This window comes from Gorilla gorilla, chromosome 2 (genome assembly GCF_029281585.2).
Source record: "Gorilla gorilla gorilla isolate KB3781 chromosome 2, NHGRI_mGorGor1-v2.1_pri, whole genome shotgun sequence".
Classification (NCBI taxonomy): domain Eukaryota; kingdom Metazoa; phylum Chordata; class Mammalia; order Primates; family Hominidae; genus Gorilla; species Gorilla gorilla.
In genome coordinates this window covers 63,739,392-63,761,909 of record NC_086017.1, presented here as the reverse complement: position 1 = coordinate 63,761,909, position 22,518 = coordinate 63,739,392, and the positions used below count along the sequence as shown (strand labels likewise).

General features: G+C 42.3%; 2 protein-coding genes across 9 annotated transcripts in view; one reads left to right on the top strand and one right to left on the bottom strand.

Annotated features, from left to right (window-relative positions):
* The first annotated feature begins 724 nt into the window (after positions 1–724).
* ACTR8 (actin related protein 8) lies at positions 725–20,906 on the top strand. Of its 7 annotated transcripts, none has more exons than XM_019024037.4 (14): positions 1,712–1,960; positions 3,839–4,009; positions 5,482–5,592; positions 6,198–6,302; positions 6,562–6,735; positions 7,234–7,327; positions 7,864–7,996; positions 9,566–9,719; positions 10,806–10,901; positions 11,410–11,550; positions 12,438–12,702; positions 13,789–13,952; positions 15,075–15,263; positions 18,919–20,906. In XM_019024037.4, exons 1-13 carry the CDS (start codon positions 1,838–1,840, stop codon positions 15,216–15,218), a joined length of 1,875 nt encoding a protein of 624 aa, XP_018879582.1. In that variant the 5' UTR covers positions 1,712–1,837; the 3' UTR covers positions 15,219–15,263; positions 18,919–20,906. The 7 variants fall into 7 exon arrangements, with proteins under 7 accessions (XP_018879584.1, XP_004034375.1, XP_018879582.1 ...); XM_063703857.1 differs by lacking the exon at positions 1,712–1,960 and adding an exon at positions 2,098–2,281; XM_019024039.4 differs by lacking the exons at positions 1,712–1,960; positions 18,919–20,906 and adding an exon at positions 725–927 and having other exon boundaries at positions 15,075–15,449.
* The window catches only part of IL17RB (interleukin 17 receptor B), a 19,076-nt gene continuing 14,898 nt past the window's right edge, over positions 18,341–22,518 (bottom strand). For both annotated transcript variants that reach the window (XM_004034326.4, XM_055382680.1), the window contains one exon: positions 18,341–19,192. In XM_004034326.4, the coding sequence (XP_004034374.1) occupies positions 18,630–19,192 (563 nt within the window). In that variant the 3' untranslated portion in view covers positions 18,341–18,629. The remainder of the gene's footprint in view (positions 19,193–22,518) is intronic.

The window sequence follows — 22,518 nt, the reverse complement described above, 5'->3', positions numbered from 1 at the left end:
AAGTGAGGTAAATGTTTAATGACATTTGCATTATACAGATACATGCAAGGGTTCAGTAAAGTTTGGCAGCTTCCTAGATTGTATTGCCAGTGAATGGCAGAGGCATTATTAAACCTCCACCTTACCCTATAGCTGGGAGACCATGGCAGAGTCTCAGTAGGTGGTTGATTGTTGTTACTGATGGCTCTTCCTGAGCATGTGAACCATGGTCCTCTTCTGCCTCCTAGCACTGCTGCTGCAGGACTTGTTCCTCGGGTCTTATCCCAGAGTCCTGGCTGCATTTGACATTCAGGTATTCTTTGCACTTCAGATAGAATGTAAAACACAGATTCTTGAGTACTTTATGCTTAACTCTTGTCTTTGCTACTCAATAGCTTATGATCTTGAGTGAATTATGCCATTTTATCCCACTTCATTCACCTGTAAAACGGGGATTAAATTTTTACCTCAAAGAGTTCTTTATTTAGTATTTAGTCATCACATGCTTATTGGGCACCTACCATGTACTGAAGATAACTGGCAAAGTCTCACGGAGCTTACATTCTAGTGTGGGAGACAGTAAGTGAGCAGGCCTGATAATTACAGACTTCATGCTTCAAAGGGAATAGGATGATGAGAGAATAACTGCGGAAGGCCTGAGGTGACATTTGAGTTCAGACGTCAGAATGAGACAGCTGAGGGAAGAGCATCGAAGGCAAAATGAACAGCAAGTGCAACAGCCCGATGACGGGAAGGGCTTGGCATGTCTGAGAAAGATAAAACAAGTATAGCTGGAAATGCCAAGGAATGGGGAGAGTGTTGTGAGGTGAAATTAGAAATGTAGCAATAACTAGATATGGTCTTTAGGTGGTGGTTAGTTTAGATTCTGTTCCTTGAGCAAAGGGAAACCATTAGAGTTTAAAGCATGAGTGACATCTAATTTTTGAGGTAAGTCTTAGTGGAGTGCTGGGTACATAGTAGTATTAACTACATAATATTTTAAAACAACGTGGGCAACTATATAAGAACAGATCATAGGGGGACAGGACAAGGAATTCGAGTTAAGAGGCTGTTGTAGTCATCCAGGTGAGATGATAGTGGCTTGGGCTAGGTAGTGGCATGGGAATGGAGAAGTGGATGAATTCAAGATGTATTTTAGAGACTGCAGGATTTACTGATGGATTGGATGTAGAAGCTGTCAACAAGTGAAGAATCAAAATGACATTTACTGAGATGGTGAAAGAGGGGAGGGAATCAAGAGTTACATTTTGGACATATTTAAGTTTGCAGTGCCTTGTAGGCAATCCAGATGGAGAGACCAAGTAGGCACTGGTTATCAGTCCGGATCTCTCTGAGCGGTTCTTCCTGGATATATATATTTGGGAGTCGTATTCATTGTTAAAGCCAGGAAACTGGATAGTCACCCAAGGAGTGTGCCTGGAAAAAACCTAACCCCAACATCAGAGGCTGGACTGAACATGAAGACATATGAGAAAAACTAAGAGTACATACGGTATCTGGGAAGCCAGGAGAAGAGATGCCTGTGAGGACGAAATAAGATGCGTGTTATCAGCCGACCCCCACTAGGCGCTCGAAAAGCTATGTGTACTATGTTGCTGGCATCCTACAGTCAGGACTAATCACAGCCACACCCACCCAATCAATCCCCAAGCACACCCCGCCCCCAGCCCCTGCGCCGAGCAGCCCCACCCCCGCCTTTTCGCAGCCCTCTGGGGCGACTCCGCGGCGGCCATCTTGACTGTGGGCAGCCGGCCGTGCGCCTGCGCGGTGGCCCTTTCATCCCGGCAGTCGTGGCTGCGGCGCTGAGGCGACAGGTTGGTGGGTGTCTCCGGCCACAATGACCCAGGCTGAGAAGGGTGACACGGAGAACGGAAAGGAGAAAGGCGGCGAGAAGGAGAAGGAGCAGCGCGGCGTGAAGCGGCCCATCGTGCCCGCGCTGGTGCCGGAGTCGCTGCAAGAGGTGCGGCTCGGGGCGGCTCTGGCTGGGTTGGAACTCTTTGCCCTTGCTTGGGTCCTCCGCTGCCAGGCAGGGGGCGGGAGGCGGCGGGAGGCTACGAGTCCCCCTTACAGGCCCCAGCCCCTGGTGGGGAGTGCGGAAGCGGTCGTTCTTTTCCGGGTCGTGGAGCGCTGGGAGGCCGGGGGCTGGGAGGTGCGAAGCGCCAGGAGCCACGCGGAGCCCCCGCAGGGACGCCGCTCCGATCTCCCCCACGCCCCACCGGCTGGTTGTGTGCGCTCCTGCCCGGTCTCTGGCCTCAGCTTTCCCGACCATAAAACGACCACGGTGATACCAGCCGCCTCGCAAGTTGCCGTGAGGGTTAAATGGTGGCAGATAGAGTTTAGGACCAGGCTGGCTCACTGGGAGCGTCAGTCTGTACTTGTTAAGGGATAGTTTGGTGTCCAGGCTTTTTCCTTTGTTAAGGAAATCTCAGATAATGGAAGTCATTTCAAGCTTAAAAGCGAGGAAATGGTGGACATTTGTCTAAGTATATATTAAGAGCTTGTGTATCAAAAACAACACTATTAGACCAAACTAAACTAACCAGAAAAAATTATTTGCAGTAGCGTGCCTGGCAAAGGACCTTAGACGTATACACGTACACAAAACCTTACTGATCAGTAACTAAAACAGCATTCACGTAGGAAAACGGGCACAGGCAGTGTACAATTCACAGAAGAAATGAGGCATAAACTGCTCAGAAATTCACGTAGGACATCTCTGATCCAGCTTCCTTACCGGTAGATGGGTTAAGGATAATACCTAACTAGTAGGGCAGCTACTAGTTAGTTATCACTAGTATGACAGTGCCTGGCACACCGTAAGCCCAGAGTGGCCATTACTGTTGCACAGGCCTGGTTTCTCCATCTGTCTAGTTGAGAAGGCTGACTGGATGGTCTGTAAGGGCCTTGCCAGATCCTTCCCTCTAGGATTCTCCCACTCTGTGGGGGGTGATTAGGAGGAGAGAGGTCACACTTGGAGATAGGACAACAGGTATCAGAGCATGGCATGGAATGGGCTTGTGCAGAGGGCAGTATTGGGCACTCAAGCAAGTACCTCCTCCATCCCCGACAGTCAGGGAGGGTTTCTTCAAAGGAGGTGAGGTGACATCTGTTTAGAGTCCTGAAGGTGATTAGGAGCTAACTAGAGGGAGGAGGGAATCTCAGGGAAGAAGAACAGTGTGGAAGACACTTGTGCCAACAGAGGATGTGAAGTGTTGGAGGCCCAGCCAGTAGATTAGGATGTCTGGAGTTAAGGAAGGGGACTGAAGATCTTAGCAGGGGCCATATCGTGAGGGTCATGTAAGCCACAGAGTCTGACCTTTTGTGAAGGCAGTGGATCATGTTGAAAGGCTTTACTATAGTAAGAGCCAACATTCCTTGAATGCTTCCTGTGGCCCAGCTCTGAGTTACATGTATAACTCATTTAATTCTCACAGTAACTGTGAGTTAGGAGCTTCATTCAGAGCAAGGAAGTGGCAGTCTGAATTTGCAGACAGATGCATGAATTCAGAGCCTGGGCCCGGATTCTATAGCAACATTTCTTCAGTCACATAAATGCTCAATAACTGTATGTTAATTTGTAGTGGATAATTTTCGTTTCATTTATTTAAACAAATATTTGTTGAGCTATGTACTATAACTCAGGTCAAGGGAACATAAACAATGAGTTTGTGTTTAGGTAGAGAGCGGTAATTGGATACTTCTCAAAGAACTCTCTTTATTGAATTATTTTGATACCTTTGAGTCAGCTTCTTAGTTTAGCTTGTTATGTGTATGTTCTTTAACTTTGTTACCTGCATATTATTTACAAAGGTCACACATCTATGTTTTATATCTGCAGCAAATCCAGAGCAACTTCATCATTGTCATACATCCGGGTTCAACAACTTTAAGGATTGGTCGAGCCACAGACACTCTTCCTGCCAGCATTCCTCACGTCATTGCCCGAAGACACAAACAACAAGGGCAGCCCCTATACAAGGACAGTTGGCTCCTAAGGGAGGGACTAAATGTAAGTCAAAAACCACCTGGAGAGAAAGCCTAAGGTTGTTTCCCTGGGACGGCTTAGACACAAGTACACCAGAATCTTAAAGAAACATCTTCATAGCTTTGCTGTGTTTTAAAACATTAATAATGTCACTAATTTTTCATCAGAGCTAGTGACTTTAGATGTAAAGAATTAGTTACAACAAAAGTAAGTCTTTCAGGGTGAATTGAGTGTTGATGAAGGTGATCTATAATGGAAGACACAAAATCATCACTCACAGTGATACATTCAGGTCCTTGTTAACAGGCTTAAACTTAGGGATTAAGCCATATTTAAACTGTAAGTATCTCTTTCAGATACTTACAGTTTAAGTCAATAAGTCAAACTCTTATTTTCAATCCATTAGCAAATTAGATTGTTACAATAAGCACTTATTATGGTCTTAGATTAACCATAATTTCAAGGCAAAAAAAAAAATTTTCTTGCAGTAAGCATCTACTTTATCCTATGTTGCAGATGGTAATTATCAGGAAAATTCTTTGTGATCAATGATAAATCTATATATTACATCATAATCCACGTTTTACTTTGAAGTTTTAAGTCAAGGATAGTTTTGGGAATGTAAAGTTTCTTTAATTCTGATAGTAGGCCTTAGGGTTCCATGTTTTAGTGTAACTAGCAGACTCTACGTAAGTCTAGTTGTAAGTTTAAATATAACTTGCTGATATAAGAGTCTGCACTTCATTATTTATCTTTGGATCTTATAATTCTACTTTAGGGAGTACATTTAAGAAATAAAAATCAAAAGAAAACATTTCTGTAAAGATATTTATGGGCATTTTCTTTATACTATAATAACAAGAACCAATAAGTTTATGGCTTAACCAATAAGTTTAAGCCTTGCTGATCAACATATGAAGGAGTGTGTCATTGTCAAAATTGTAAACATAAGAATTATATAATTGTATGGAAGAGTCTCTGAAATATTTTGTAAACATGAAGTAGGTATGCTTTGATTAGTGCTGTGAGAAATTTTATGAAAAATCACTTGAAAATTTTGCATATAGTTGTTTTATAGTGAGGGCTGCTTTTGACTTATTTATAATAAAAGATTCCTGGGAATTCTTTTTTTCTTTTCTTGAGACAGGGTCTTGCTCTGTTCTTCAGGCTGGAGTGCAGTGGTGCGATCTCGGCTCATTGCACCTTCCACCTCCTGGGCTCAAGCAATCTTTCCACCTTAGTCTCCCAAGTAGCTGGGACCACAGGCCTGTGCCACCACACCCAGCTAATTTCTTGTATTTTTTGTAGAGATGGTGTTTTGCCATGTTGCCCAGGCTAGAGGGAATTCTTAAGAGTAGTACATGTAATAAAGATTAAGGAAATGCCACTTGTTGATGAAGGAGCATTTCCAAAGATTGGATTAAATTAGTAGTTTTTGAATTGCTTTCTCTTCTCATTAAATCCTTTGTACTGCTCATCTTTCATTTTTCCCCCAGAAACCAGAAAGTAATGAACAAAGACAAAATGGCCTTAAAATGGTGGATCAAGCAATATGGTCTAAAAAGATGTCCAATGGTACAAGACGCATTCCTGTGTCCCCTGAACAGGTTCGATTAACTCTTCAGATTTATTCTTTTATCACCACTATTTGTATCATAATACCATTCACATGTTCTTCCTATATCACTATGCAAATACAAGATGGGAGTTCCTTAAAAAGGAAGAAAACCCCTCATAACTACTTACAGAATACCTGAGTCAGTGTTACAAATGCTTAGGCAAGCCACATAATTTATAAGGTGGTGGTAGGCAAGTTGATGGAAGTTTATACTTTACCTGAGAAGGTGTGATTCCAGGATCTTGGTGGGAAACTGTTCTTACTACATTCTTCAATTTCATATGATAAACCAATATGATAGGAATGGACAGGAGTCTGTATTACATATAAATTTGAATTCAGCTTTAAGCAGCGTTTAGTGTTAATTTTGGACTGGCTGTGAATCACAGCCTAGGTGTTAAAATTGGGGGAGAAAGAACCCCAAGATTGTAAAAAGGACAAGAGAATCCTTTTGCAGCCAGTCAATATTTTGCCAAATATTTGTGATTAAAATTTGCCAATGTGTCTAGTATGCGAGAGAGAAGAAAAGGAGACCCTTATGTTGCCCCCGCCTTGAATAAATTGAGATAATTTTCTGATGGTTTTTCTTTTCAGGCACGCTCCTACAATAAGCAGATGCGACCTGCAATTTTAGATCACTGTTCGGGAAATAAGTGGACAAACACATCTCATCACCCTGAGTATTTAGTAGGAGAAGAGGTAAGAAACTTCTTTACAATAGAATGAAAGAAGGGGAAGCTGATCCTCCTCCTAAAATTCACTTACGTTGCCACCCAGTCCTAGTTGTTTCCTAGCGTTCTATAACCCTACTTTGAGTACCAGATAGTCACACCGACTCCTACTTCACTCTCAACATTTCTCACATTCAGCAAACGTTAGTTAGATTTTTGGATATGAATCCAGAAAACCTTGAGAGAAAAGTTTTAACAAAGTACTCATCTCCCTCCTCCTTTTCTAGGCCTTGTATGTTAATCCACTGGACTGTTACAATATTCACTGGCCTATCAGAAGAGGTCAGTTAAATATTCACCCAGGCCCTGGGGGCTCTCTTACAGCTGTTCTGGCAGATATTGAAGTAATATGGTCTCATGCAATACAAAAATACTTGGAAATCCCACTGAAAGATTTAAAGGTGAGCTAAAATCCTCAGTTATTTGGATTGTTTTTAAGATTCTCGGTCAATGAAAGTACACATTACCGAGTTGTTTGTAATATAGTGTCCTTCTTGAAACATTCTTGACCTTCAGGGTGAGGATCTTGGTGGCATGAGAGTGTCTTTTCTTCTTCACTTAATTCCCTTCTGGTGCTTTTTCTCTTTCTCTGTTTCTTTGGTGTCTCTATTACTCAAATCAGCAAGCTTGCTCATTTTTGTCTTCTCTTTGGACCTTATTGACACATCAGTTGTCTTATTTTTGATTTTACAAGTTTTTAAAAATTTCAAGGAAAAAAAAAACACTTGAGCATTTTTTTTTCTTTATAAAACCCAAAGGATAGTACAGAGGTTTGAGCTTTAATCTGGGTGTGAACCGTAGCTGCTACTCCTTTGGAGGGAAGTCTCTCTAAAAAGGAGTGTGAATTTGACCTGACTAGACTTGAGTGCTAACCCTTTTATCTTTGTTCTTCTTTTTAGTATTATAGATGTATCTTGTTAATTCCTGATATCTATAATAAGCAGCATGTGAAGGAACTAGTGAATATGATACTAATGAAGATGGGTTTTTCAGGTATGTCTGATATCCCAGTGAAACCTATTTTAAATGGAATTTTCTTTAATGACAGAGTTAATCTTATTTACTGACTTATTTATTTATTTATTTATTTGAGACAGAGTCTCTCTCTGTCGCCCAGGCTGGAGTGCAGTGGTGCTATCTCAGCTCACTGCAAGCTCCACCTCCTGGGTTCACGCCACTCTCCTGCCTCAGCCTCCCGATTGGCTGGGACTACAGGCACCCACCACCATGCCCGGCTAATTTTTTGTATTTTTTAGTAGATACGGGGTTTCACTGTGTTAGCCAGGATGGTTTCCATCTCCTGACCTCGTGATCCTCCCACCTTGGCCTCCCAAAGTGCTGGGATTACAGGCGTGAGCCACTGCGCCGGGCCTACTGACTTATTTAAATGCTTATTCTGAAAGCATCAGTGTTCCTCAGATGCCCTGCCCAGAGGTCCCTAGGCTCCCCACTTCAGCTGATTATCTGTTTTGGGATCTTTACCGTGCTACAGCTAATGACTAATCTGCCTTTTTTTGTCCCCCCCCCAGGGATTGTGGTCCATCAGGAGTCTGTGTGTGCCACCTATGGAAGTGGCTTAAGCAGCACGTGTATTGTAGACGTTGGGGACCAGAAGACAAGTGTATGCTGTGTGGAGGATGGGGTGTCTCATCGGAATACTCGGTAAGGAACTTGGAAGGTGGCATTCCCTGTTCCCTCTTCCCTCATGATCTGTTCAACCGTAAATAATAAAAAATCACAGGTTAAAAATTATAAGATAACCATAAATTCAATAGTCTGCATGGTAAACCAGCAAGATTATGGAAGTGCATATTCTAGCAAGGCTAAAACAAATCATTTTACCCTTCCCATTGGAACTTCTTAATATGAATTTACATCAGCAGCCCCTGAAAGTCCTGGTATGTTTTATGCGCTTTCCCATAGGGGAAACATAAACAGTAGCTTCGTGTCTTTGGCTGTGGTTTGGCATAGAGCTACTAATCACACCCTTATAGCAGAGCTTTATTTAGGCAAGTCATGTAGGAGAAAATCGACTTTTTCAATCTGAATTCTCTGACCAGTGTTTTGAATATCTGCATTTTTTGTCATAGTGGTGTTCTGCGGGTGAGTAACTTTATGATGATAGACAGGTAAAGAAAATAACTATCAGGACCAGATTTGCAGCTTGTCCTTCTTCAGGCAAGCCTGACATATGTAAGCACACTCAGGTAATGCAGGTATGGGCTCTCTGAAGCATTTTGTGCTCCAGAGATGGCTTCTTGCTGCCCCTCAGGATGCTTTCATTCTTCCCGTCCTCCACATTAGGTAGTTTGAGTCTTTAAAAGAGGGCTTAAATCGTCCATGAGAAAGGGTCATTTGCTGCCTCCCGCCCCAAGTTCTAGTACATTCTAAAATCCATTTTGAGTTATTTTGGCTCATCCATTGTTAGAATATCCAATGCCACTTGTTCTCAAAGTGTGGAGAAAATGCTGGACCCAGGTTTCCTACCAATAAAATAATATAGCAGCTGTCTTCCCAAATTGTAGAAACCTTCAGTTAGTAGACAGCTTTCTCTAAGCTATTCTCCCATAAGTTTGTCTTATATTGTCATTGCTGCCTTACATGCTAGTGAGTGTAGACCACCAAACAACTGTCATATGATAAACACATATTGACTGGGAAGTGAGCTGTATTTAATGGTGAGTATTGGGTTTCTCAGATACATTTTGCAAACATCATGACTACTTTAGGTGTTCCCCACTGGTTTTTGCTGAAGTTCCTTTTCTCCCTTCTTCTATCCATTCATTCTGTCCTTTCAACATACATTTCTTGAAACTTGCTATATATCACTGTGTTTAATGGACATTGTTTTTTGTGTTTCTTTTTTTTTTTAGATAGAATCTTGCTTTGTCACCCAGGCTGCAGTGCAGTGGCGTGACCTCTTGGCTCACTGCAACCTCTGCCTCCTGGGTTCAAGCAATTCTTGTGCCTCAGCCTCTCGAGTAGCTGGGATTACAGGTGTGCACCACCATGCCTGGCTAATTTTTGTATTTTTAGTAGAGACAGGGTTTCGCCATATTGGCCAGCTGGTCTTGAACTCCTGGCCTCAAGTGATCTGCTCATCTCGGCCTCCCAAAGTGCCGGGATTACAGGCAGGAACCACCATGCCCGGCCGTTAATGGATTTCTTCAAACACCTTTTGCACCTTCTTAACCAACAGATTAACCATCTCCCCTTTTCTCTTAACTTTAGGCTTTGTCTGGCATACGGAGGATCTGATGTGTCAAGATGTTTTTACTGGCTAATGCAGCGAGCTGGGTTCCCTTACAGAGAATGCCAGTTAACAAATAAAATGGATTGTCTTCTTCTGCAACACCTTAAAGAAACTTTTTGTCATTTAGATCAGGTGGGAGCAGAATCAATATTGCTGATTATTTTTGCTTCTAGGAAAAATTTAAGAGATTTAAAAGATACTTAAAAATGTAACAGCATTGGCTGGGCAGGGTGGCTCATGCCTGTAATCCCAGCACTTTGGGAGGCCGAGGTGGGTGGATCATGAGGTCAGGAGATCAAGACCATCCTGGCTAACACGGTGAAACTCCATCTCTACTAAAAATACAAAAAATTAGCCAGACGTGGTGGCGGGCACCTGTAGTCCCAGCTACTCGGGAGGCTGAGGCGGGAGAATGGCGTGAACCTGGAAGGTGGAGCTTGCAGTGAGCTGAGATTGCACCACTGCACTCCAGCCTGGGCGACAAAGCGAGACTCCATCTCAAAAAAAAATAAATAAATAAATAAAATGAAGTAACAGCATTATACTGCCTTTTTCAACCCAAGATAAAGCCTGCAGGTGAAAGCCCTTAAGGAGTGAGAGTTTTTTGCTAAAGTCCGAGCAGTGAGGGTGTGTCTTAGGCTCTGGAAAACAGTTTGATTTTTTTAGGGAATGAGTTTAGCAAATTTCTCTGTCTCATCCTGATAAAAGAAGAAGATAAACCTTTAGGTGTAAGGAAGATAGTAGGTAAATATGTAAGTACAGACATTTTGTTAAATGTTATAATTTGAAGCACTTTCTTAATATTGCAAACAATCAATGTTTAATCATTGCTATATATGGATTGGTATCCTTTTTTTGTTTGAGACTTGTTTTTACTTTTTTCAGGTAATCTAAATTTTAAAAAATTGGGGAAACAAAAATACTGTAAATTTCCCAGTTACTGAGGGAATTTGCTTATTGATTTGGGTCATTGTTGTACTAATGTATATTGATAATGGGGAAAACAAATAATGCAAACAGTGGAAATTCCAGAAATGTTAAATAGGGGAACAAAGTACAACTTAATTCCTATTTTACTAAATTATAGTGAGAGTGGTACAAAGCTGTAGGTTGGCCTTTTTATAGGTGATATTTAGATGATGGTGAGGCTGAAGCATAATTTGAAGAGTTTACATGCATTCTTACTGATTCACTGACAGCATCTTTTCCTGGAATCAGGACATCTCTGGGCTTCAGGACCATGAGTTTCAGATTCGACATCCTGATTCTCCTGCCCTGCTTTACCAGTTTCGATTAGGAGATGAAAAACTGCAGGTAACTTGTAGGTATCTGTTTCCATGGGTAGAAAGAAAGTTATCCAGGTTCAATCAAACTGAGAGAATATGCACTTGCTGGAAACATTGTGAGATCAGAATGTCAACTGATTGTAGATTATCCACTAAACCAACATTTAAGCCACTGGTATAGACTAGAATGGATCTGAAGAATATCTTTCTATTTAGCCCCTATATGATGAGGTGTTAATTAGAAAGAAAGGTATCATTCTTACTAGGAAATTATGAAGTAGATTATGAGGTACTTGATATTTGCTTTGAGATTTCTCTCATATGGTGTCATATCACCCATCTGGTTGGATGATGAGTGAGTTTTCTGGCCTATGGTACACCAGAGAAATAATGCCACTCCCGAAAGAGAACATTGCCCAGTCTAACTTAGGGAATCTGATCTGCCAGTTTTGTTTTTAGAAGAACAGAATTTAGTGGATCAGTTTTTTTCAGGAGGCAGTATCTTTTGTTGATCACTCTTTTTCTTCCATGTACAGGCTCCAATGGCTTTGTTTTACCCCGCAACTTTTGGAATTGTTGGACAGAAAATGACGACTTTGCAGCACAGATCTCAGGGCGATCCTGAGGATCCTCACGATGAACATTACCTGCTGGCCACACAGAGCAAACAAGAACAGGTCCGTAGCAATTCTGGTAGGAGAAGAGAGAGTTTTGTCCCTGAAGGAGAAATTTGTCCAGAGTTAATAGGCCATTGTAATCAGTTCTGTCTTCCAGCATAATAACACTGATATAGCTTTTAGAATTGTAGATGAACTGAAGTCTGAGTTTAAAATCTGGAAGACATATTTCTCTATTCAGCAAACATTAATTTTCTGAATGCTAGTCCATACATTTAAAAGTTAATGACACTTTCCTTTTGGTGTATATCATTTACTTACATTATCTATTTCTGAATATTTTTTCAGTAGTATTTTCATTAAAATCTCACCTGTTACTTAATTTTATGAGAGATGTGTGGCATAGCCAAAGAGCTGAATTCCTTTGTTGAAAGTGGATCCCCATAATATGATGTCTGGTACAGGGGCACAAATTGAAGGTCTTGTTTGCTAATGAAACAGTACCAGCTCATGATGGAGACTAGATTTTCTAGTCTTTGTTCCTCCCCAGAGGCAGGCATGAGGTGGACTCATAAGACGTGAAAGTAAGAATTCCTTAACAGTCATGGCCCATGAATCCCACTGGAATACTCCATTTAAAAACTCAGGGCACGGGGAAGAAAGTCTGTCTGCACTGGTATTTCACTTTTAAAATCTAACCAGTGATGATAAGGTTCTGAGAGCTACCCTGCCTACCAGCAGCTACCCTGCTTTGGAATGGTCAAAGCATCTTCATCTGTACACCGTCTCTCATTCCTAAGTTACCTGGGAATGGGTGCTGGGCAGTTGTTGTATTGCTGTGTGGCTTTTGTTTTATAGTAGTAGGGTAGGGAGGGATCTAGCTAGACAATATCAATAGTGTTCTGTTGTTGTAATACCACGTACTTGATTGTCCTTTTGATTTAAAGTCTGCAAAAGCTACTGCTGACCGAAAGTCTGCATCCAAACCTATTGGATTTGAAGGGGATCTTCGTGGCCAGTCCTCTGATCTTCCAGAAAGACTCCATTCCCAGGAGGTAGATTTGGGGTCCGCACAGGGAGATGGCCTGATGGCCGGCAACGATTCCGAGGAGGCCCTCACTGCACTGATGTCCAGGAAGACTGCCATCTCGCTGTTTGAAGGGAAAGCCCTGGGCCTGGATAAAGCCATCCTCCATAGCATAGACTGCTGTTGTAAGCACATCTGGGGAGACCGGGAGATAGCAGTGAAACAGGATAGCAGTTAAATAAATTGGTTCAGTCTAGGATATACTTGTGCAGTATAACATATTCATTGAAAAATGATTAAGTGCCTACTTGGCTTGCATTGCCAGGTGTTGGGAATACATTAACGAAGTAGGATGGGTTTATAGCCTAGTGGAAGAGGCCAAAATAAGTCAGATTATTACACAAATGTGAAATTACCACTGGCAGGCTGCTACTGAGCAGTCAGTACCCTTTAGATCAACTTTGTAGCACCTGCCAGTGGTAATTTCACATTTGTGTAATAATTTGAGGAATTTCACATAGAATCTTTACTCACTAGGGGATGGTATGGAAGGTGGGAGGCAGGGAAAGCTTCCTTTAGGAAGGCGGACCTTGAGAGAGACGTAAAGGATGAAAGGGGTCAGTTAGCAGTCACAGATGGGGTAGAGGAAGAAGCCTGTGAAGACCTGTGTGGCTGGGAAGCAGGGTGTGAGGATGAGGCTAGAGAAGCAGGGGAGGACTACCCGTAGTGGATCTTGTGGGTCCCTTTAAAGATTTTATTTATTTATTTTTCAGAGTCTCACTCCATTGCCCAGGCCGGAGTGCAATGGCGTGATCTCGGCTCACCACAACCTCTGCCTCCTGGGTTCAAGTGATTCTCCTGCCTCAGCCTCCCGAGTAGCTGGGACTACAGGCGCACGCTACCATGCCCGGCTACTTTTTGTATTTTTAGTAGAGACAGGGTTTCACTATGTTGGCCAGGCTGGTTTCGAACTCCTGACCTCGTGATCCGCCTGCCTTGGCCTCCCAAAGTGCTGGGATTACAGGCGTGAGCCACCATGCTCGGCCTCCTTTAAAGATTTTGATCCTAATCCTGCAAGTAGGATTGCAGTGGCGTGGCAACATGACTACATTTGTGTTTCGTAGGGTTCCCCTGGCTGCAGTGTGGAGGGTGGGCTGGAGGGAAATCTTTGAGAAGGCTATTGCACTTGCGCAAGCAAGAGGTGTTGGTGGCTTGACCTAGAATTATGGATGTGGAGAAAAAAGCATGGAGGATGTCAACTGTCTTTTCAGCATCTGACGACACCAAAAAGAAGATGTACAGCTCCATCCTAGTGGTGGGAGGTGGTTTGATGTTTCATAAAGCTCAAGAATTTCTGCAGCACAGAATTCTCAACAAAATGCCACCATCCTTCAGGCGAATTATTGAAAATGTGGATGTGATCACAAGGCCTAAGGTAGGTTGTTTCGTTGTGCAAGTTGGACAGTATGCAAATGAAACCAGCCTTGTATGTGGACAGATCAAATCCTGGGAGGCAAGGGCTTGTGTCTGAGGAGTTGTTGAGGGCTTAGGGCAAGTGGAAAAGTTAATTTCAGCAAGCCATAGATGTGGTGGAAGGTGCTCTGGCCTAAGGTACTGGATTTCTGCTGCTTTCCCCTGCCGTGCTCCCCAAACTAGCATGACTGAATTCCACCTTTGTTAAAGGATCAGGTGGGGCAAGGGGAAGACCGACTGCTCTCAAGCCCTGCCAGCCAGAACAGCTCCATTTTAATCTCTTTTTTATATTAAGGATCTCCTTCTGCACCCTGGACCAGATGATCTTTAAGGATCTTTTTGGTTTGAACTATCTTGAAAAGAAAGATAAACCCAGGAATTTAGAAATAGATTTTGTGTGTTTTATTAAATCTCACTGACAATTCCTGGAAATGTTCCTATTTCTTTTTAATCCTGAGGTAGGGATTGTGGGGATCTATTTATTCCACTCAAATTTCGAAATAAGTAAGTCATTTATTTATATATGTTCCTGTGTACAGGGTAAACGGTATTTGTGCAATAGTAGTAAATAGTAGCATCTTTAGTTATAAAAATTTTAAAGTTTTCTTGGCTATTGAAACAGAAAGATGCCTGTAGTTCATAAGTCCTACTGTCTTTTTTTGAGACGGAGTCTCACTCTGTCACCCAGGCTGGAGTGCAGTGGCGCGATTTTGGCTCACGGCAACCTCTGCCTCCCGGGTTCACGCCATTCTCCTGCCTCAGCCTCCTGAGTAGCTGGGACTACAGGTGCCTGCCACCACGCCTGGCTAATTTTTTGTGTTTTTAGTAGAGGCGGCATTTCACCGTGTTAGCCAGGATGGTCTTGATCTCCTGACCTTGTGATCTGCCCGCCTCGGCATCCCAAAGTGCTGGGGTTACAGGCGTGAGCCACTGTGCCTGGCCGTCCTGCTGTCTTTAATACAGGGTGAAAGCCTGGCTTACTAGGTATTGACTCAGCAGGGATTTTTCTCGGCCCCATATTCAAGTAAATGATTGAGTATATGTCTTATGTGATTAGGCTGAAATGCCTTCATCCCTTCTGTAGGACATGGACCCCCGGCTGATTGCATGGAAAGGAGGGGCAGTGTTGGCTTGTTTGGATACAACACAGGAACTGTGGATTTATCAGCGAGAGTGGCAGCGCTTTGGTGTCCGCATGTTACGAGAACGGGCTGCATTTGTGTGGTGAATGGGGAGGAAATGTCACTGCCGAAGACCAAAAACAAGCTTCTTGGTATAAAAGACTCTTACAGAATATATGTATTGTAATTTATTGACCTAGATGCTTAAGTGTCATGGACAGTAAATGAATTTGAACTTTATGTTGAGGACATGACATTGGTTTGAAATTATAAACTGCTTTTGAGCAGTTTAGTCAGGGCATTTGAGAATAAATAGGAACTTTCTCTTCAGTTGTAAACTCTCTTGCCCTCTCTCAGGGTCTCATAAACTCCCCAGTGATGTAAACGTTGCTATTGAAGGTTCTCATGTGGTGAAGCCCTTCATTTAAGTTGGCTTGAATCTCATCAGCAGGCAGCCTCATGCAACCATGAGGGATAGTGTGTGACGAGGGAGAACTGTCCACTCATGCCATTTTCTCTTTTGTCTAGTATTTCATTAGGATCTAACGTCTGAGTTAAATGCACTTATGTGACTCATGTGTTCTCTTAGAATCCCAAATAGGGGGAAAAAGTTTTGGTTGTTTTTGTTTTTTTTTCATTTTCTGTTGGATTACAGAAAAAGAATGGGACCCATTCAGGTCTCGATTTCCAAAGGTAAAGATGGAAGGCTGGGCAGACTGGCTTTTGTTACCTGACATGCCGTAGGGTGAGCTTAGAGGAAGAAAGAAAACAATTTTTATTTGGCCAAAACAGAACAAATGCTGAAAAGGAAATCTTGTTTTCTTCCTAAAGCCAAATAGAAATGATTTGGGTATAATTTAGAGTTCTTGTGTTGTACAGATACGGTGACTGATGTAGTTATTAATACTACCAACTTAGTCATCAAGCCCCAATTTTCCTTTACCTGAAGGATTAAGTGAAAGCTTTTGGAGTTCATGATGTTCAGTATGATCAGTTAACCTTAACCTCTGAGCATCCTGAAGCAAAATCTAAACAATGCAGCTATTACCACTGGTGGTCCAGGCTCTGGTGAAGCCCTCTGAGCCCCGGAGGAAGAGAAAGCATTGTCCAGAGGTAGGAACACAGTCTGGGAGCCCAGAGCTCTGGGAGGAGTGGGAAAATGCTGCTTCCTGCTGCTTGCTCCTAGGCACCTGCTTCCGTCATCTCACTTACCATGGCTAGAGATGGGGGTGAGACCGGGGAAGGACAAAAGCAGGGAACAGATAAGGGATGGAAATCAGAATGGAATATAGAAAGAACTCTGAATGTGGAGAAATGCCGGTACCCGAGCATTTTGTATCAATGGGAGTACCCTCTGTAACTGCTCAGTAGGTTACAAATGAAGAGTCCACTAGTATTAGAAACAATTTAAACTTGCCAGTACCAACTGGGATGTGTGCCTTCAATTTGAAAATTGTATGTTTTATTTTTTAAATTTGTTAACAACATTAATTTATAGAGTATTGATGTCATTTATGTTTGTGAGGTGTTTCAACACAATTTCGGATCAGCTGCTTGTTTGCAAAAACATAATATGTTTCTGTTAAACAGTTCTTCACCTAACAGCGTATTGCTCTTATAACTGGTAGAGCTGTTTCAAAGGAAGTTGGTTTCTGGTCCAAGTTTTGACCTAAACCATGTCCATCTTCTATTACCAGCACTTACAAGCACTGTGAAAACTGATCATGACAAATAAGTAAAATTTGCTACATTAAATATATTGCCTCAGCCATTACTAAGTGTCCACTTGTAAAGCTGGACACAGTTTTTACTTTATGCTTCATTTTGATTTTTTATCCGTAAGACATAAATTAGAAGGCATGAGGTGGCCCTTTAAGGATAATCTGCAAATATACACATTTTAATAGTCATCCATCTGAAATTGATCCACATTCCAGAGAAGATTCAGTATTGTGCTGTGTGAAATAAGCATTCCCAGAAAAAAACATTTATGCTAATAATACAACGTAACCTCTGCATTAAATAAAAAGATGCTTTTAGGCCGGGCGCCGTGGCTCACGCCTGTAATCCCTGCACTTTGAGAGGCTGAGGCGGGTGGATCACGAGGTCAGGAGATCAAGACCATCCTGGCTAACAGGGTGAAACCCCGTCTCTACTAAAAATACAAAAAGTTAGCAGGGTGTGGTGGTGGGTGCCTGTAGTCCCAGCTACTCAGGAGGCTGAGGCAGGAGAATGGCATGAACCCGGAAGGCAGAGGTTGTAGTGAGCCGAGGTCGCGCCACTGCACTCCAGCCTGGGTGACAGAGTGAGACTCCGTCTCAAAAAAAAAAAAAAAAAAAAATTTAAAAAATTTAAAAAAGATGCTTTTAGAAGAGTAAAAAGTTGGAAGACAAAATGCGCATCTTTTATGTTCTGTCATTCTGTGGGGGTTTTTTCGTTTGTTTGTTTTAGACAGGGTCTGGCTCTCACCCAGGATGGAGTGCAGTGGCACAATCACCGTTTACTGCACCCTTGACCTCCAGGGCTCAAGTGATCCTCCCATCTCAGCCTCCCTAGTAGCTGGGACCACAGGCTCACACCATCACACTCAGCTAATTTTTTAAATATTTTGTAGAGATGGAGGTCTCGCTTTGTGACATAGCCTGGTCTTGAGCGATCCTTTTGCCTTGGCCTTGCCAAAGTGCTGGGATCGGAGGCATGAGCCACTGCACCCACCCATTTTTTTATTTAAGTAAACCATTATAATAACATTTATAAAAAGGTTACTTCAAGAGGGCTTTCAACTTAAGAATTATTTTCATTTTGAACATGAAAAGTTAAATAGTAACTAAGAAACTGAGAACTCTGACAGTGACCTCTAATAGGTAACTTTAGGCAAAAGTAGACAAGTTTGTGGGTATTTTGTTGTTCATGTTAAAAGGCACCTGTACAAGAATCAAGATATGAATCTAGTTTGTAGAGGGAAGGTCTTATGCAAATACCAAATCATACAAGTGGTTACACATATAATAGGTCATTTGGTCCAGTAAAAGTGGGTTTAGCTTGTTTATTCCCTACTTTTGTTATCTTAAAAACAATGATTTTTTGCATGTAATAGAAGGCTTTTCACCTAAGATGCTATTGAGTGAATCAGTGAGGGGTTCTTAGAGTTAGTATTCATTAATTAAACATAGAATATTAGCTAAACAGTTCTGGGTACACTGCAATGCATGGTCTATGGAAGACTAGATGTTTGGCTGAAGATACTTTATTGTTGCATTATCAAAATGGTTATAGTTTTCAATTAAAACTGTAATTGATTTCTATGTATAAAACAGCTTTGAAGTTGTAAATGTAGTTTCCAATCTTTAGTTAATGCTACATTAGTTAGCAATATTTGAAAATTTTATTGGTATAAAATGTTTTAATTACTAAGGCTGTTTGTAGGCTGCATAGTAAGCTTCAGGATCATCACACGTTTTTTCCCTGTAATTGGTGGGATAGGAAGCCTTTAAGGTCTCTTGCTTCTCATGGGTGGGCTACAAGGAGCAGCAGCCATCATGGCAGGCTTGTGATCTTTTTCCTGCTGACACCTGCTGCTTGACATGGAGAAGTTCTGCACAGAAAGCAGTGGCATCCTTCATGAGGTGGTACTTGGGGCAGACACTGAGAGCATTATAATCATCTTTGGTATCAGTCTCTCTAAAGTAGACCACCACGTATTTGTGCAGATGAATCTGGCTTCTTAGATCACTGCAGAAAAGGTTAAAGGCAAGGGGGAAGAGGTCTTGAGAGTTCTCACTGGGACTGCCCTCGCTCTTGCCACAGGTACCATCGCACACACTGTTGACGTCATTGGAAAGAAGGAAGACGACTTTGTCTGCTGCCTTCTTTTGAGTGGCAAGCCACTGCACTGGACCCATCTCTGCTATTTTCTTTTTCTGCCACTTTTCAAGGATGACCTCACTTCTGCAATGGTTTTGAAGAAATTCAGTGAAGTAACAAATTGTGTGATGGAAACATATTTCAGATGGGTAAACCACAAGAACCTTAATGGGGGGCAGTAGTGTGGTGGTAGAAAAGGAAGTCTTCTTGATCCTTTCTGTGAGGGGAGAAAAGCATTTGTTATCTGTGAACAGCAAACAGCAGGCTTTCACTCTGTAAACCATCCCTGACAAATGATCCCTTGCTAGAGAATGTCAGCTGAGCACCAAGGGCCTTGTTAGTGACAGCAAGGAAAAACATCCTGATGTTCCTTTTGAACACATCACCTGAAACACACTGATGCTTAAACCTTCACTTTTTTTTTTTTTGGAGACATAGTCTCACTCTGTCGCCCAGGCTGGAGTGCAGTGGCGTGACCTCGGCTCACTACAACCTCCGCCTCCTGGGTTCACGCCATTCTCCTGCCTCAGCCTCCCGAGTAGCTGGGACTACAGGCGCCCGCCACCACGCCTGGCTAATTTTTGTACTTTTAGTAGAGACGGGGTTTCACCCTGTTAGCCAGGATGGTCTCGATCTCCTGACCTCGTGATCCGCCCGCCTGGGCCTCCCAGAGTGCTGGGATTACAGGCGTGAGCCACTGCACCCTGCCTTAAACCTTAACTTTTTAAACCTTATTTTAAAAGCAGTATTTTCTAAGTCCCTCTCACTAAAACAATCCTCTCAACCAAGCCTTCTCTTTTCAGATAAATTCATAGAAACTTTAGGTTTAAGATACTTTGTTGGCCAGGTGTGGTGGCTTACACCAGTAATCCCAGCACTTTGGGAGGCCAAGGCTGGTAGATCACTTGAATCCAGGAGTTCCAGACCATTCAGGGCAACATGGCGAAACCCCATCTCTACAAAAAGTACAAATATTAGCTGGGCTTGATGGCATGCATCTGTGGTCCCAGCTACTCAGGCGGCTAAGGTGGGAGGTTCACTTGAGCTCAGCAGGCAGAGGTTGCAGTGAGCCAAGATCACACCATTCCACTCCAGCCTGGGCAACAGAGTGAGACCCTGTCTCAAAAAAAAAAAAAACAACTTTGTTTGAGGTGTGTGATTGTAACCTCAGTACTTTTAGTGCTGTATATGAACAGGGACACTTGACCTCTGCACTTCACATTTTGAGTCGGGTCAATTAGGTAGTTGCTTGTACTGTCTTCTACCTGCAGGTGGTAGAGTTTCTTTATAGTTCCCAAAGTTAAGTGGCACCCCTTTTCAGCCCCTGGAACTTAACCTGGAATTCTGCCCTATACGGTGCTGTAAAACAGAAACCATGTTTGAAACTACTGTAACGAATACAGGTCAGACAGCATCCCTAAATGTAAGAATTCCTGAGGTCCAGGTGCCCCTGTGGCTTTCTTTTAGCTTAGAACATGGAGTTAATCTCATTTTATTTACAACATCACAAATGACTCAAAGGATGCATTTGTATTTCCTTTCCTACATATGGAGAAGAGGAGTTTTTTCAATAGCTCTGCCTTGAGCTGAGTATGTAAATGCTGTGGTTTCTGTATTCAAATACTTCATGTTTTGAAGTTAGCAAAGCCCTTAGTACAGCTGACCCTTGAACAACACAGTGGGGAGGGGCACCAGCCCTGCATGCAGTTGAAAATCTCCTATAACCTTTGATTTTCCCACAACTTAACTTCTAATAGCCTACTGTTGACTGGAAGTCTTAGCAATAACAAACAGCCAATTAACACATATTTTGCATGTTATGTGTATTATGTGCTATATTATAATAAAGTAAGCTAGAGAAAAAATGTAATTAAAATCATGAGGAGAAAAGATATTTACTAATTCATTAAATGGAAGTGGACCATCAGAAAGGTCTTTATTCTTGTCATCATCTTGTTGAGTAGGCTGAAGAGGAGGAAGGGGTTAGTCTTGCTGACTTAGGGGTGGCAGAGGCAGAAGAGGTGGAAGAGGAGGCAGGAGAGGTGGGCGCCTCAGTGTAACTTTACAGAAATACATCATAATTTCTGGCTTTTTTGCTTTTTCATTTTTCTAAAAATATTTGTATATGGTACCAATCCTTCCTTCACCACTTGCTTTAGGTTTAGTGCTTGTATCATAGAAGGGTCTGTGTTACAAAAGAAGTGAAAAGCAGTCTTGACTAATCAGAAACCTGCCAGATTGTTTAATGTCGATTTGTTTTCTGACGCTGCTTCTTCTGTGTCGTCTTCATCATCACCTCACACTGATGGGGAAGCACTCGTCTCCAGCAGGTTGTCTTCTCTTTGTTCCTCTAGTGTGGTTATCTGTTAGCTCTTGAATTTCTCCAAGATCCATATCTTGAAACCCTTCACCCCCCCACCTTTTTTGCCACATCTACAATCTCTTTCCTTGATTGGCTCTGTTGTAAATCCTGTGAAGTCATGCACATCATCTGGACAGTTTTCTCCTGCAGGAATTTATTGTTTCAGGCTTGATGGCTTTCATGGCTTGTTCTGTCACAATGATGGCATCTTCAGTGATGTAATTCTTCCAGACTTCCATGTTGTTCTCTCTGTTGGGGTTCTCGTCCATAGTGTTGACAATCCTTTCCATAAAGTACTGTGTGTAATGAGCCTTGAAGGTCCTTACGGCCTCCCAATCTAGAGGCCAAATTATGATGTGTTTGGGGGCAAGGAGACCACTCTGAGGACTTTAGTGTTGAACTCATGGGGCTCTGGGTGGCTGGGGGCATTGTCCAATATCAAAAGAACTTTAAAAGGCAGTCCCTTCCTGGGAAGGTACTTCTGACTTCAGGGACAAAGCATCAGTGGAACCAATCCAGAAAAAAGTTTTCTCAGTGTCCAGGCCTTCTTATTGTACAACCCAAAGATTGGCAGCTGGTGTTTATCTTTTCCCTTCAAGGCCAGGGGGTTAGCAGCTTTATAGATAAGGCCAGTCCTGATCATAAACCCAATTGCATTTGTACAAAGCAGTCCAGTTAGCCTGTCCCTTCCTGCCTTAAATCCTGATGCATGCTTCTCTTCCTTACTAATCCATGTCCTTTGTAGCATTTTTTTCCCAGAAGAGGACACTTTCATCTGTACCGAAAACCTGTTCAGGCAGGTATCCTTTCTCCTCAGTGATTTTCTTAATGGCATCCGGGAACTCACCTGCTGCCTCTTGGTCAGCAGAAGCTGCTTCTCCTGTTATCTTGACAGTTTTTAAGCCAAACCACTTTTAAAAATTATCAAACCATCCTTTATTGGCATTAAATTTTCCAGCTTTAGATGCTTCACCTTCCTTTTGCTTTAAGTTGTCATATAATGATTTTGCTTTTTCTCAAATCATATTGGAGTCTACAGATATGCTTTTCTTACAGCAATCCTGCACCCACATAAAAGCTACATTTTCAATACAAGATTAAAAGGTATTCTGCAAAATGTGCAAGGTTTTCATGTCTGCTGGTGTAGCTGTAGTGATGGCTTCATGAATTTTTTTCTTTTT

What these genes read in the sequence shown, in the direction of transcription:
- ACTR8 (XM_019024037.4), top strand. Translation starts at nt 1,838, where the DNA reads ATGACCCAGGCTGAGAAGGGTGACACGGAGAACGGAAAGGAGAAAGGC. An exon ending in TTCCTGTGTCCCCTGAACAG is followed by an intron (nt 5,593 to 6,197) that starts GTTCGATTAACT and finishes TTTTCTTTTCAG; the next exon opens with GCACGCTCCTACAATAAGCA. An exon ending in TCCCACTGAAAGATTTAAAG is followed by an intron (nt 6,736 to 7,233) that starts GTGAGCTAAAAT and finishes TCTTCTTTTTAG; the next exon opens with TATTATAGATGTATCTTGTT.